Below are 14,335 nucleotides of genomic sequence, written 5' to 3'. Positions count from 1 at the left end.
CACACTGCTAAGAGTAAAGCGTTTCTGCGAAATAAAACCGGAAACCGAGGGTAACGCAGATATGACGCAATTAACAGGCAACTCCCTCAGACGTCACGGCTCCTTGGTTAAAATAATTTTCTCACAATTTACACAAAGTTGGAAACATTTGGGATATTGTAAGAACTCATCTGAACAAAATATATAACACTGGCCTGGTGGTTTTGGGATATTTTACTGCAAAAATACTACATAGTGCCCCTTAAAATTAGAAATATTATTAAAACTTTATACTTTAAGTTATCATTCTGGTTAGTCTTTGGTGTGAATGGGCCTTTACTATTACTTTTTTTTTAGGCTGTTTTTAAAAAAATACAATAAAAAACAGGGAAAAAATAAATCACACAACATGCTATCAGCATGCTAATTAAAGCCCTACTGCTAAAAACAAATACATTTTTAAAACATCTGTATGTTTTCTACACTAATCAACCTCACTAATTGAGTAGTCAGTTGTCGGACTTCCATCGCTACTGCATACTCAGTACTTATCTGAAATGAAAAGAAGATATGGCATCCAAACATATTACCTCGGTTTAACTGGCTTCTGCTAAGCTAGCAGGAACAACTAACAATTAGAAAGGTTTCATTCCTCCTCACCTGATGGGGCGCTGTTGACAGGTGCTGTCTTCGGCTTGGGGTCCGTTAGCTTGGAGACACTGTTAGCCCTCATGCGTGCAGTTAGCTTGCTGTCCGCTGTTTGTTGATTTGTGCTTCTCAGCCCCAGACGAAGCGCCGTCTCTGCCGACAAACGTGTTGCTGTGGTCCGACTGACAATAGCCTCCGAATCGCTCCGCGCTGAAAATGAGCCGAGTCTGGTGCGTCGAGGCTGCGCTAGCATGTCAATGCGTGACTGCGCCTTTCTTCCTGATGGTGGTTTAGAAGTGGAACTGGTGGTGGACACCTCAGATGCCACCGAAACCCTGTCAGCGTCTGCCAGGTCTGTGTCCGACGTGTCTCCGAGCCGAGCCCTGCGCAACAGAGATGCCCTCGTGGGACGGGGCTGCGGGAGACCAGCCTGTTTCACGGGGGCCGCGGAGCTAGTTTGCACCGTTTTGCTCGGCTTTGCCGACCTTGCGGATTTGCTGGTATCGAGCTTGGACTGCAAGAGGTCATCTGTGGAAGTGAAGTAACCTTTGGTGTATGAGCGGCTGGAATACATCTCCTGGTCTGAGGAAAGGATGTCTGAGATGGGTAACGAGGACGTCTGGTCGTCATCGGTGAGATCTTGGGATGGTTGGCGGCCACGGGAGGCAGTCTGAACTGAACGGCGAGCATCAGAGCGGCTTTCTGGGGTCTTGGTCTTGGTCTTCCTCTCCAGACGCTCTCTTGCGCTGGTCGTGGTTTTTGATGTGGCGCTTGCATTGCTCTTCTCTCTATAAAGGCTGCTGAGGGATCGTCGCTTCTGAACTGCCTTTCGATCTGCCTCGGCTGCCGCCTGGCTGACCGTGCTGGCCGTGTCGATATCAGACTCTGGGGATAAAGGGCAGGCTGGGGGACAGCTAGATGCCGTTACCGGGTCCAACTTCTTCTCATCCCGGAGTTTAGCCTCAAGAAATGCCATGACAGCTTCAGTGTCTTTGAGAAGAGTTGCCGTGTCCATGCTGCCCACCGAGTCGCTTCGCTCCCTCCCGCCATTCTGTCGATTGATGCGAGGAATCAGTTCTACGGGGACGTTACCGCTGGGCTTCTCAATGGTAAAACTACCCTGCCTCACCAACGGTTTCCCAGACCTCTCGCTGTCACTTCCTCTGCTCTTGTCCTCAGAACGCCTCCTGCGACTCTCCTCTGACGTTCTCCTCTCTCCACTTCCCAGGGGGCGCGCAGAAGACTGTTTTCCAGCCTTCCCATCCGGCTGGATGCTCTTGGATTGGCTAGACTCAGTGTTCTTGTTGTCCGGAGTGCTGAGGCACTCGCCATCACCTTTATGGTCATTGTGGCTTTCTTTTTCCTGGGGTTCTGTGTCCTGCTTCTCACCGATCTCAGAGCGCTTGATCTTCTCCTCAGTTGGAAGCTGTGGAAGAGTCCTCCTTTTACGCTCAGCTTGGCTGGAAGTGGTGGAACCGGTGCTCTTGATAGAGATGCCAGCCTCAAAAGCATCACCGTCTGAAGTGGGAAAAGAAAATACATATTATAGTCATGCAAACATATATCAAGTTCAGGAAAAAATTACATGTGTAAATAAAATAGTAATATTAAAATTAAAAACATAAAACTCATTGTAAATTCTAATGATAATAATTATTCAGATTACTACTTTTACAGTTTTAAATTGTATTTAATCAAATAAATGCAGACTTGGTAAACAAAGATACTCACTCCAAACGTTTGAACACTAGTACATATACTTTACTAGAATATGTAATCGTGTCATTACACGATTTTAATTATTGATACCATACACGTTATTGGGTGCTATTGTAGATTTTTTTTATTTAGCATTATTTTTAGCAGATGTATACAATTCACTAAATTACCTCGCTCTTGATGGACAAAAGCTGGCGGTTCGGCTCCAGAGCCCTCTGGGTCAGTTCGTGTTTGATTAGCAGCTAAACTGGCCCATTGTGAAACCCAGCGAGGGCTGCCAACTGCAACCGAATCCTCCACAAGTCTCTACAAATGAAGTAAAGATGGTTCTCTAGTCAGTACTAATCACTTGATTCACCCCTGCAATGGCTGTCTGTGGTACAGTCCACAGTATCAAACAACCCATGTCTGTGATGACATGGGCTGTTTGATACATTAAGTTGGAATCGGCATTACATTTATAATTTTGTTTTTCATATAAACTACACTTTTGATTTGATTTTGTTAACCCGAGTAAGCACCACTATAAATAGTTATAAAACAATAATCAGCAAATTGGAGTCTCTGCTCATATTAGAGTGAATACTGGGTGTAAACATGGCGTGGATCCACAAGGATACAAAACAAGGACTCTTTTGTAGCCTTACTCTTATGTGTGTGTGCATGTGTGTGTGGATATTGCCTTGAGGCAGCAGACTACTACTTCTCATTCCTGAACTGGGTCAGTGAGCAAGTGGCCAGATTTCTGCCTAACAAGGAAGTGGTCAGTGGAGGGAGTGACTGACAAAGAACTGTGTCAGTTTTCCTGAAAGTCAGTCCAAGTAACATCAAAGCGAATCATTTAAACTAGAATGTGAAACACAGTTTCAACCGATGTAGTCGTAGTCCAAAGCAAATATTAACATCAGAAACAACCTGGTATCTGTTACATCTGCTGCTTGATTTCAAAAAACATTATGCTGACAATTTTTACCTATCAGCTTCCTGTAAATTCCATGAATGCATCATAAAAATGAAGGGTAAAAAACAAGGTACTTTTATCATACAGAATAGCTCATGCAAGACCGCTAATCTAAAACTCACAACAAATGAAAACTTGACATAGGATGCAGATATATGTTGATTTCAACCTTTACCTCAGACACAGTGGAACTGAGCTTCTTGCCTTCCTTCACTTTTCCACCTGCTTCCCGTTGCTCAGACCAACCAGGATCTTGAGAGTTCTCCACCCCAAACACCTACACACGACAAACACAAAAACACGAGGTGGAGGATCAAGAGCTGTGACACAATGGCAGCACCTTTGTGGCGAAAACAGGTCAAATAAACACAGCTGCACAGACTCCATAGCAACAGAGCCAGAACCACATCTTAGGGACGAACAGGAAGTACTAATTTCAGTTTAATAGAGACACCTTTACAACACAGGATGTTTAAAAATAAACTTACATCAGCTTTATTGACAGACACTCAGTTAAAACGAATATTTATGTCCATCCATCCGACTATGTACTAGGATGATATATTGAATATTCAACATATATTTGATATTCTGATGTCAATATAAAAATTTGCAATATTTGGAGGAATTTAATCAGCTTTAATTTAGTTTTTAAATGTAATTTTTCATTTTTTATAGTTTTCAAAAGACTTAAAGGAAGTGTATGTAAGATTGTTGCCAAAACTGGTACTGCGATCACTTTCAGATGACTGTATTGAAATACATTTCTTACATACAGTTCCTGTAAGCATGCATTTAATTGATCAAAAGTCATAGTAAAGACATGTATAATGTTACAAAAGATTTCGATTTCAAATAAATACTGTTCTTTTGAACCTCCTATCAATCAAAGAACCTTGAAAATTAAAATGTATCACAAAAATATTAAGCAGCACAACGGTTCAGCAGCAAATCAGCATAATTAGAATGGAATAATAATGCTGAAAATTCACAGGAATAAATTGTATTTTAAAAATCTATTAAAATTGTAATAATATTTAACAATAGTACTGTATTGATGTAGCCTTGCTGAGCATAAGATGCGTCTTTCTAAAACAATACAAAATCTTAACAACCACAAGCTTTTGAACGAAAGTGTAAATAAAGATATGTATATTTGTAAAAAATCATAAGAAAAAAATGTAAGAATTTTTTTAATTCACCCATCATTTATAGCTTAAAAAAACAACACTGTGCGATATTTCCATGTTATTTTTTAAGTAAACGCAAGAACATTCATAAACACTCCATAAGTAATAGCACCCAGACATGCATTAAAAGGCGAAGCTTTAAAACTCCCTGAAGATAAAGTGAATAATGGAGGAGTTGATTGGTTGGCCACATGAGAGCCATTATAAAGCCATTAGACAGAGCTTCACAGCAAGATGCACTCAAACTGCTTGATCTTCAGAGACAGATTTCCAGGATAAACACAACCTTCACGATACACTCAGCGAAGGATGTTGGAAATCATTACAGCTCTTATAACATTGTATATGGATTGATATGTTCCGATATTTCTGACCTCTAACCCTGAGTATTTAACTTCTGCATTCAATATAGCTATCCATTTTTTTTTTTTCCTCTTTTTCTCACAGAGGGAAGTGACTCTCTCAACACGAGTCTTGTGAATAACGATGAGGTTTAATGACTGGGAAACTCCACCATTTTACAACCAATGTGTTTAACAGATAAAAACACATCGATATGGTCGTGTGTGTGTGTCAGACAATATCTTCAGGGTTAGTGTTAAATAAGGTTCAAAATGAAGTTGTCATACCTTATCGATCATTCTCCTTGCTTCCTCTTCCTCAGGGTTGCTTTTATCCAGTTCAATGGTGTACGTGCCGTTGTCGCTCTGGTCATCGTCTTGTCTCTGAGCCTCATCTGTGGGACTGGGTTGACCAGTAGCAGCAGGGCTCTGTGCCACCTTTGGCTCCTCCGATCTCTGCTTGAGCAGGAGTCGAGCAGCCGTGGGGGCGACCGCCGCCAGGGACGATGACATGCCCTTGCTGCCGTCCGCTGCTGTGGCGACGACCTTAGGATGTGAGGGTGGTGTAGGGCAAAGTCCCTCCCCTGCCACACCTCCGAGGAGCGGTGCGGTCTGCGAAAACGAGTAGGAGCGCCTTTTCCGAGGGTTATCCTCGTCATAGAACTCAATCATGAAGGCTGTGCGGCTCACAGGAGACGACCCCTCTGTTTTGACCCGACCAACTCCTGCGGCTCTCAGACGCTCCTCCAGTGCGGCGTGGCGTTTGCTGCCAAAGCGCAATCCCAGACCGTTCTCGGAATCGCTCTGCGTGCCATCATCGTGTTTACTGCCTGCAACATAAGATCGTTTCGAGGTGTTACGGCAAATCCCAACACAGAACAGGGCAGTCCTTTCGACCAAGTGTGCAACTTCAGATGTAAACCTAACCAGAGCTAACAGAAAACCCCCCATACGATTCACCCTGAGGCTGTGATGGGCGTTAAAGCTGGACTACAAAACCAGTTAAGTCTCTGGGCGCTAACTAAGCCCTACTCTCAGCGAGAGCACGGGAAAGAAAAGGCGAGGAAATAAGAGGTGGAGGAGGGGGTCGTCTATTCTTCAGCTTCGTCGGCTGAGGAAGCAGCATGCAGTCAGAAGTGACAGCCTCTGCTCTGCGAGACTGGGAGAAACAACTACACCACTCCGACAGTGGCCTTTCACGCACAAACCGTGAAACAAAGCAGCTCTTCTATGTTGCACAGCATGTTCTTTGAACGAGGAGAGCTGGCCCCACCAGCCCTCTATGAGTCAGACTGCATTTACTCTAACTAGTCTGATAACGCTAAACAAACATGTGCATTAAATTATACAAACACAGCAATTAACTTGTATTATTGTTTTACTGCACCTAGTTCAAGCTCTGTATACTGTACACTACCATTAAAACTTTGGGGTCAGTTAGATTTCTTTTATTTATTATTACTTTAACAAGACAAGTTAAAGGGTTAGTTCACCCAAAAAAGAAAATGCTGTCATTAATTACTCACCCTCATATCTTCCGAACCCGTAAGACCTTTGTTCATCTTCGGAACACAAAGATATGTTTAATGAAATCCGAGACCTTTCTGACCCCTCTATAGAAAACAACGTTATTGCTACTTTCAAGGCCCAGAAAGGTAGTAAAGAGGTCATCAAAATAGTCCATGTGACACCAGTAGTTCAACTTTAACATTATGAAGCAACTACTTATTGTGCGCAAAAACAAACCAAAATAATGACTAGTAAACAGTGGAGCACTTCCGGGTTCTACGCCAGAACGGAGGCTCAGTATTGGCCAGCTCCTGCGTCAGCATAACACGCATGCGTCGCTAATAGTGAACCAGCGTTCTGATGTAGAACCCGGACGTGCTGAATTGTGTTTACTACGTGAACAGCGTAGGAGACTGACATGGAAGAGAAGGAATTGTTGAATAAAGTTGTTATTGATTTTATTTTATTTTGTGCACAAATATATGCGCACAAACAGTATTCTTGTCACTTTATAACATTAAAGGTCCCGTTCTTCTTGATTCCATCTTTCAAACTTTAGTTAGTGTGTAATGTTGCTGTTAGAGCATAAATAATACCTGTAAAATTATAAAGCTCAAAGTTCAATGCCAAGCGTTTGGACTACACCCCTGCGCTTCCTTGCATGAATGACGTCACTAGAACCGTTTGTTGACTAACCCTCCGCCCAAAAGTACACGCAAAAAAGGGGGCGTGGTCTTGTTGCTCTCCCACGTGGAGAAGAGCGCGCATTCAGCGCTTGCATCTCCCCGTTATGGTAAGAGGCGGGACCTTTCCGGGCAAAGTGCGCTAAGCTGCTGTCCAATCACAACACGGGAAGCGCTGGCCCAATCAGAACTCGTTACGTGTTTCTGAAGGAGGGACTTCATAGAACAAGGAAATCATCAGGCCGTTTTTAGGACAGAGGAAACAGCGCTGTACAGATAAGTAAATTGTGTGAAAAATACTGTGTTTTTATACACGCGAAACATGAACTCAGGTTATATTGCACACTGCAAACATAATCAAAGCTTCGAAAACACGCGAAGAACGGGACCTTTAAGGTTGAACCGCTGGAGTCATATGGACTATTTTAACAATGTCTTTACAACCTTTCTGGGCCTTGAAATTGGCAAAATCTTGCAGTCAATGAGGGGTCAGAAAGCTCTCAGATTTCATCAAAAATATCCAAAGATGAAAGGTTTGGAACGACATGAGGGTGAGTCATTAATGACAGAATTTTCATTTTTGGTTTAACTAAACCTTTAAATAGATAAAAGTGACAGTAAAACATTACCAGTAACAAAAAAATAAATCAAAGTATTCTGTATTTTTTTAATCATGGTTTCCACAAAAAAACATTAAGCAGCAAAACTGTTACAACATATTATAACATTATATTATTACAGAATAAAATTTATAATAATAAATATTTATTGAGCATCATATCATCATATTAGAATGACTAAAATTCAGCCTTGGTCACAGGAATAAATTACATTTTAACATGCATTCAAATAGAAAACAGTTATTTTAAATTGTAATATTTCACAATAAATGCAGCCTTGGTGAACATTAGAGGCATCTTTAAAATGAACTACAAATTGACTACAAATTAAACGAGGAGAATATCTACTTAATCTTCTGAGATCCAACATTATTATTAACAATCTATTACGAAGAAGATGAAAACAAAACAACATTAAACAATACTAACGAAAACTAAACAGACTTATGGAGATAAAAAACCAACAACTTTAAAATATTTTCAGTTGAAACTGTATGCTCTATGGTCTATGGTCGCAGTTTGCGTTTTGCAAGTGATTTTTAAGAGTAGGTAAATCTGAAATCATTGACACCACAATAATAACAGAGTGCATAAAATTGGTTACAACAAATAATGTGCATCTTAAAGTTAAAAAGAAAACAAAGACAATTAGTTCTCCAAATGTCTTCAAACAATAAATAACCTACACGCTTAAATCAAATGTATAACTAAGTATGGTGCAATAGAATGTTTTTTAAAAATCAAAACAAGTTCAGCACCATTAAAACTAGCTAAAAATAAAGTGAAATTGAAAACCAAAATACTAAATGAAAAACTTTAATAACTATGCTGAGATTATGAATTTTAATATTTATGATATAATTTAGTTTCCATCTCCAGTTCCCCAAATTCCAATACACTATTTTCCCACCTCAAAATAAGAAACCAGTCCTTCAAATGATCAAAACAAAATTCAAACTCACCAGTGGACAACCGATACAACAATTGAACTCACCAGTTCTCAGATCTCTCCCAGCAAAACAAACAGCAGCACCAATGCAGTTTCCAAAAGGCAACCGCAAACACAAGCACTAAAAGAACCACGCCTGAGACTGGATAGACCGCATAGTCCACCAGCCATCACCAATTATCCTTCTTAGAGCTCACATGTGGATTCATATGCTGTCAAATGCATACGCACTCCTTTGGCTGCAAAGCACACGCTCCTCATAAATTAGCACCTATTTCATTACGGATTCAAGCGATGGCAAGCTGAGCGGGCTTTCCTGTCCCAAAGCGACATGCTGCAGTTTTCACAAAGAAAAGTCCTACCGGAGGGAAGCATCCCATAGAAGGAGATGATGATTTTGTTTTATAAATCAGGTCTTGTCAAATGCAGATCTCATAGCCTAGCTAAACCACCACACAGACTGATCAATAGAACGTAAATAGATGCAGTTCTGCTACGGCTAGAAAAATGGCTCCCTAAGGAGAGTTTAAGGAGAAAGTACAGCGTCAACCGCAATCGTCGCTAAGCTCTGTCAGTGGGTGCAAGGAAAAAAGGGGTTTAAAAGTGCTAGGTGGCAGATAATCCTCTGGAATGGGAAATGCAGCTGACGCTACACAACCTGTCTACCGGCTGGAGAGTTCAGTACAATCTGCTGATGTCATCACTGCTGCATCCCTTTAACAGCCTTGAGAAATTCAGAAAAAATGCAGTCTAGCTAAAGAAAAAGATTTCAGAGGCTATGCCTCACGCAATGGCCATTTTTTAATCAATCTACATAATGAATCACTGCATGACTGCACCCCTGCTCATATGCATTTTTGAAGCAGAGAATGGAAGGAGGGAAGAAAATAGGCATTATCTTAGGAAGCTTCACGCTGACAGAAAAGTCAAAACTATTTCCCCGCCTTCAGGGCTCCTTAAATAAGGCACAGTGTACTGTATTTCCTCTGCAATATACTAATCTCTTCTGAGTACAAATAATCTGTCTACTGAAACATAGGCAAACTAATCCCCTAGGGTTATTTATATTAATAAATTAAAAATATAACTTTAGTTTCATTTAAATTCATTATGAATTGACCATTAAAATCTCTTGTGGCTTTGAGACATTAAAGGTGCCCTAGAAAAAAAATTGAGTTGACCATGCCATAGTGAAATAATAAGAGTTCAGTCCATAGACATTACATACTGTGAGTCTCAAACACCATTGCCTCCTACTTCTTATGTAAATCTTATGCATGAAAAACACCATGAAAAAATAAGTGCTTCTCAACATAACACCAACTGTGACGCAATCGCTGGGATCATTAAAATGTACGCCCCCAACATTTGTCTGAACATATTCACTGTCAGGTGGAACTGACAGAGCCGAATAATCGGGACTGCAGGTGAACAAGCGTCACGTGAGGATAGCGAAACGGCAGCTCTCATGGACACAAATGTCATGTTCCAGGCTGTGCAAGGGACGTGAGGACTTTTCATACCCTTCCCACAGACAAAAAATGTCAACAGTCATGGTTGATGTGTATTATAATCAGATACTGCAACAATTTAATTAAAAATCGTTTGTTTGCTCGGCCCATTTCAAGCAAGCTTCGCTCGGTGTCTTAAACTGAAGAAAGGGGCAATTACAACTGTATTCCTGAAAGCAGTAAGTAGCGATTTATCCACTTATTGACTGTTTAAACTATTTCTGATTAAATTAAAAGTTTCTTAGAGAGACAGCATTGTCTAGATAACGCAAGATGCTAGTACAGTAACAATAGGAAACTATGTGATATATAGGAATGCGAATTTTAGCAGGCAACCTTGCAAAAATAACACACATTTTACCCCCCAAACGCCTTTTTTCCCAGAGAAAGATCCCACAGCTGCTTTGCTTCCTACTACAGTAACGTTAATAACCGCATCCATGAACATGATTTCTGCCTGAGGCCTATCCCGATCCTTTTCCACCGGCTGTTAGGTGAAAACCACATGTCCCAAGATTCTGCGCTCAAACTTCATCAAACTACACCTTTGTTTTGAATAGGCGCCCCCCAGCCGACGAAAAAGTTACATAGTGTAGCTTTAAAAAATGTCTACTCTGTACTTGCATAAATGTGCTACATATATCCCATTCTAACTTAGGGTTTATTGCTTGTATTTTTCTCATTTAAAGCACCCCTATTATGCTTTTTGAATTTCCCCTTTCAAGCAGCATGTAATATAGCTGTTTGTGAACGTAAAAGGTCTGCAAATTTTAAAGATCAAAATGCATGACAAATAAAGTTATAGTCTAAAAGAGAGAATTGATTCTGAACTGCTGAAACAAGTTTTCAGCAATTCCAGTCTCACTTCCTCTTACATACTGTACCTACGTAACAAATTTGAGTAATGCCAGCCTATGGTCTTCATTGGCTGCCTGCAAAGAACGTCTACTTAGACCCGTCCTCAAACACTATAGTTGTAACTGAGGCCTGGAAGTGTTTTTCGTGTTGTCAGCATGTTTTCTGACCTGCGAATCTACTTTGCATACATGCTGGAATTTGTACGGTAAAACTGATGCCATTGTTCGTATCACTGTGCATCAAGCTCTGAGGAAGCTTCCGGAGCTGAAATTCAGATGTTAATAGGCGTTACGTTTCTGACACGCACTGTAAGTGTTAGACCAATTACAACAGACTGGGCTGTCCGGCCAATCAGAGCAGAGTAGAAAGGAGAGGTATACAGACTGAATCTTCGAATGAACCGGTTTCAGATTCTAAGAAATTAGGTGATGTGCAATGTATATTATGAGAAAATTAAGGTGTTTTTGACCTTGGATGCATGTACACATATTATAGGAGACCTCCAAAGCAAATTAGGAACCTTTAATATAGCATAATAGGGGCCTCAAAATAAGTTACTTTGATAAAAGCGTCAGCTAAATGAATAAATAAGTGTAATGGCATACCTTTAAGCCTCTTGAGGTGAACAGGCACATCACTCTTGATGCTCTTACTGTCCTCTTCTGTGGACTCACGCCTCACTAGAGGAGGGTCATTCTGTGCAAGCCAGTCAGCCACCTTGCTCTCAGAGGCCATGATGGCTGCCTGCAGGGTGCTGATGTCTTTACCGCCAACGTGAGGTGATTTTTTGGGTCGTAGACGAGACACATGATCTTTAATGGTGACCTTGCCTGGGGAAGTATCGTCAAACTCAATGGTGAATGAGGTGTTGGTCTGTGCGGCAGCATTGCCAGCGGCTGATTTTGCAGCCCCAGCACCCTCAGTGTCCTTTGTTGGGATCTCATGGATGCTGTTCTGTGCCATTTGTCCCTCCTTGTTGGGAATCTCAAAGTAGCTGGCCTCAGCGCCTACAGGGCCCAGACCATTTTCCTTTGATTTATCACCCCGCTTGTTCTCTCTGCTCTCTGTGGGGCCACAGAAAAAAGAAGAAATATAAGCATCACCATCTATGAGTTAAGGGTCACAGCCTCAAAGGGAACCAAATCAGATCAGCTGGCTATATAAATGTCAAGACTGTAGACTTGAATCACTGTCAGGACAAAGTCACTGTTTCATTTCTGTCACATGACAATAATTAATGGGATGGCTAATGGCACTATAACAACTTAATTGGCTGAGGACAGATGCTCTGACACCCTAGACATAGTGCTAAATTCTGGGAATGACAAACAGTCTGACAAATGCTACACCACATTACCAATTTTCATTTGATTAGTTGGTTTAAGAAAAAAAATGACTGATATATAGATAACAGGTTCTCAACCCTAGGGTCACCAGATGAACTGTATCTTATTTATTTTTTTAAAGTTTTTATTTTTAAGATGTACTGTAGTCCTATGCACAGTATTAACTTTTAAGCTAATATTGTGGTTAAAATATTAAAATGTAAAAATATTCAAATATTAATTGTACAAAACCGTTCTCTAATGTTTTTTTAAAGAAGACTCTTATGCTCAGCAAGGCTGCATTTATTTGATCAAAAATACAATAAAACTATAACAATTAATATAACAATTAAAATGTAATTGATTTCTGTGATGGCAAAGCTGAATTTTCAGCATCATTAATCATTACTAGTCTAATATGCTGATTTGCTGCTTAAGAAACATTTAGTATTATTATCAATGTTGAAAGCAGCTTAATATTAATATTAATAGTGATCCTTCGATGAATAGAAGTCTGACTCTAAAAAAAAAACAGTATGTTAACCCTGTAATGTAGATAGAGAAAGGGTGTGTAAGAATGTTATAACCTAACATTCAAGAAGAAAAAAAGTTTGGGATTCTCCCTTTAAACATATATTTACTGCTCAATATTTCATTTTAATTTAATTGAGGTGTGATTTCAAAGCTCAAGCCATTTACAGACACAGCAACATTTTCCAAAATATAATGTCATGATATGTTCATCAGAATGCATCTGAATCAGTTCCACTTAAATTTCCACAATTACACCCCTACATTTATGTCTAGTTAATCCTCTGACCAATCAGAGTGCAGCTGAAACTTCCTCTTTTTAAAAATACTTTTCACTTCCTCTTTTAAGCCAAAGCAAAAATGCTTCTTATCCTCCCTTTAGCTCAACTAAATCTCTGGTAAGCTAGAAAACACAACTAGAAAAGCACTAACCATTATTAGATTTCTACCTCACTTAACTACTGTTAAATGTTTAGTAGAACCAAAGAACATTCTTGTGAGGCACAAGGTCCTATACACTTTTTTTTCTAGCAAGTTAATATACAATTAACTATGTTTGATAAAGTACAACAACTCAAATACTCAAAATACTTACAAATGTAGCATGTGTGGCTGCCTCTGTGATGAACGGCGCTGGTGTCACAGAGGAGAAAGCAAACACGCCTCAATGACAATGGAGATGGAGGGGGCTGGGCCTGTCTACAAATGAACCTATTCACTTCTTAAGGGAGACGGTTCCCTTTACATTCTCTTCCTCTTCCTTTCCTACACTGGCCTGTGAGTCCCTGCATTCGAAAAAACCAGCCTTGACTGCCGCCTAAAATAGCTCTGGGAGGTGTTGGAACTTTGATGTGGTGGACTGTTGCATGAATGATTCTCTCTCTCTCTCTCTCTCTCTCTCTCTCTCTCTCTCTCTCTCTCTCTCTCTCTCTCTCTCTCTCTCTCTCTCTCTCTCTCTCTCTCTCTGTGTGGTGTGTGTGGCAACACTGAGGTTTATCAAGTCTGAAACAAATAATGTTGATTCATTTGGAACCTCTGCCAACTCTGCTGTCTCCTGAACCTGAGCCTATATTCATTGCCTGAGCAAGACGGCGAGGTTTTGTCAAACAATGCCATTCAGTGTGCCAGCACTACCCCTTCGAGATATATTTACCCAACATTCCCTCAGAGGGGAACAAGGCTTCTTCTGGGAGAGGATTTTGTGTCTTTAAACAGACACGTTGCTGTTTTGAGTGAATTAAATTAAGAGGGCTCAAGGGCACGAGTGCTTTAAGATCTTTGATGGTCTATTCTGGGGTCAACGATAAAACCAGTACATGTGATGAAGAAATAAACCTAAAACACACATGTTTATGGTTATCTTTGTCTATTATGTTTTTCATAATCTACACATATAGAACTCATTCAGTACATTTCCATGTGTCGGTATAATAAGCTTCAGTGGGTTACAGTGGGCAAACTCTCTATTCAAACTCTAACAGGAAGGGGCCATCCCCAAACTGTTCCCACAA

General features: G+C 40.5%; 1 protein-coding gene across 2 annotated transcripts in view; it reads right to left on the bottom strand.

The window, feature by feature from the left end:
• cep170aa (centrosomal protein 170Aa) overlaps positions 1-14,335 on the bottom strand; it is a 47,010-nt gene that overhangs the window by 10,261 nt on the left and 22,414 nt on the right. For both annotated transcript variants that reach the window (XM_067422494.1, XM_067422493.1), the window contains exons 8-12: positions 11,574-12,032; positions 5,127-5,668; positions 3,483-3,584; positions 2,517-2,652; positions 640-2,145 (exon numbers count right to left, since the gene is read on the bottom strand). In XM_067422494.1, coding sequence (XP_067278595.1) covers positions 640-2,145; positions 2,517-2,652; positions 3,483-3,584; positions 5,127-5,668; positions 11,574-12,032 — 2,745 coding nt within the window. The remainder of the gene's footprint in view (positions 1-639; positions 2,146-2,516; positions 2,653-3,482; positions 3,585-5,126; positions 5,669-11,573; positions 12,033-14,335) is intronic.

This window comes from Pseudorasbora parva, chromosome 17, assembly GCF_024679245.1.
Source record: "Pseudorasbora parva isolate DD20220531a chromosome 17, ASM2467924v1, whole genome shotgun sequence".
Taxonomy (NCBI): Eukaryota; Metazoa; Chordata; class Actinopteri; order Cypriniformes; family Gobionidae; genus Pseudorasbora; species Pseudorasbora parva.
This window is presented reverse-complemented; position numbering and strand designations above follow the sequence as displayed.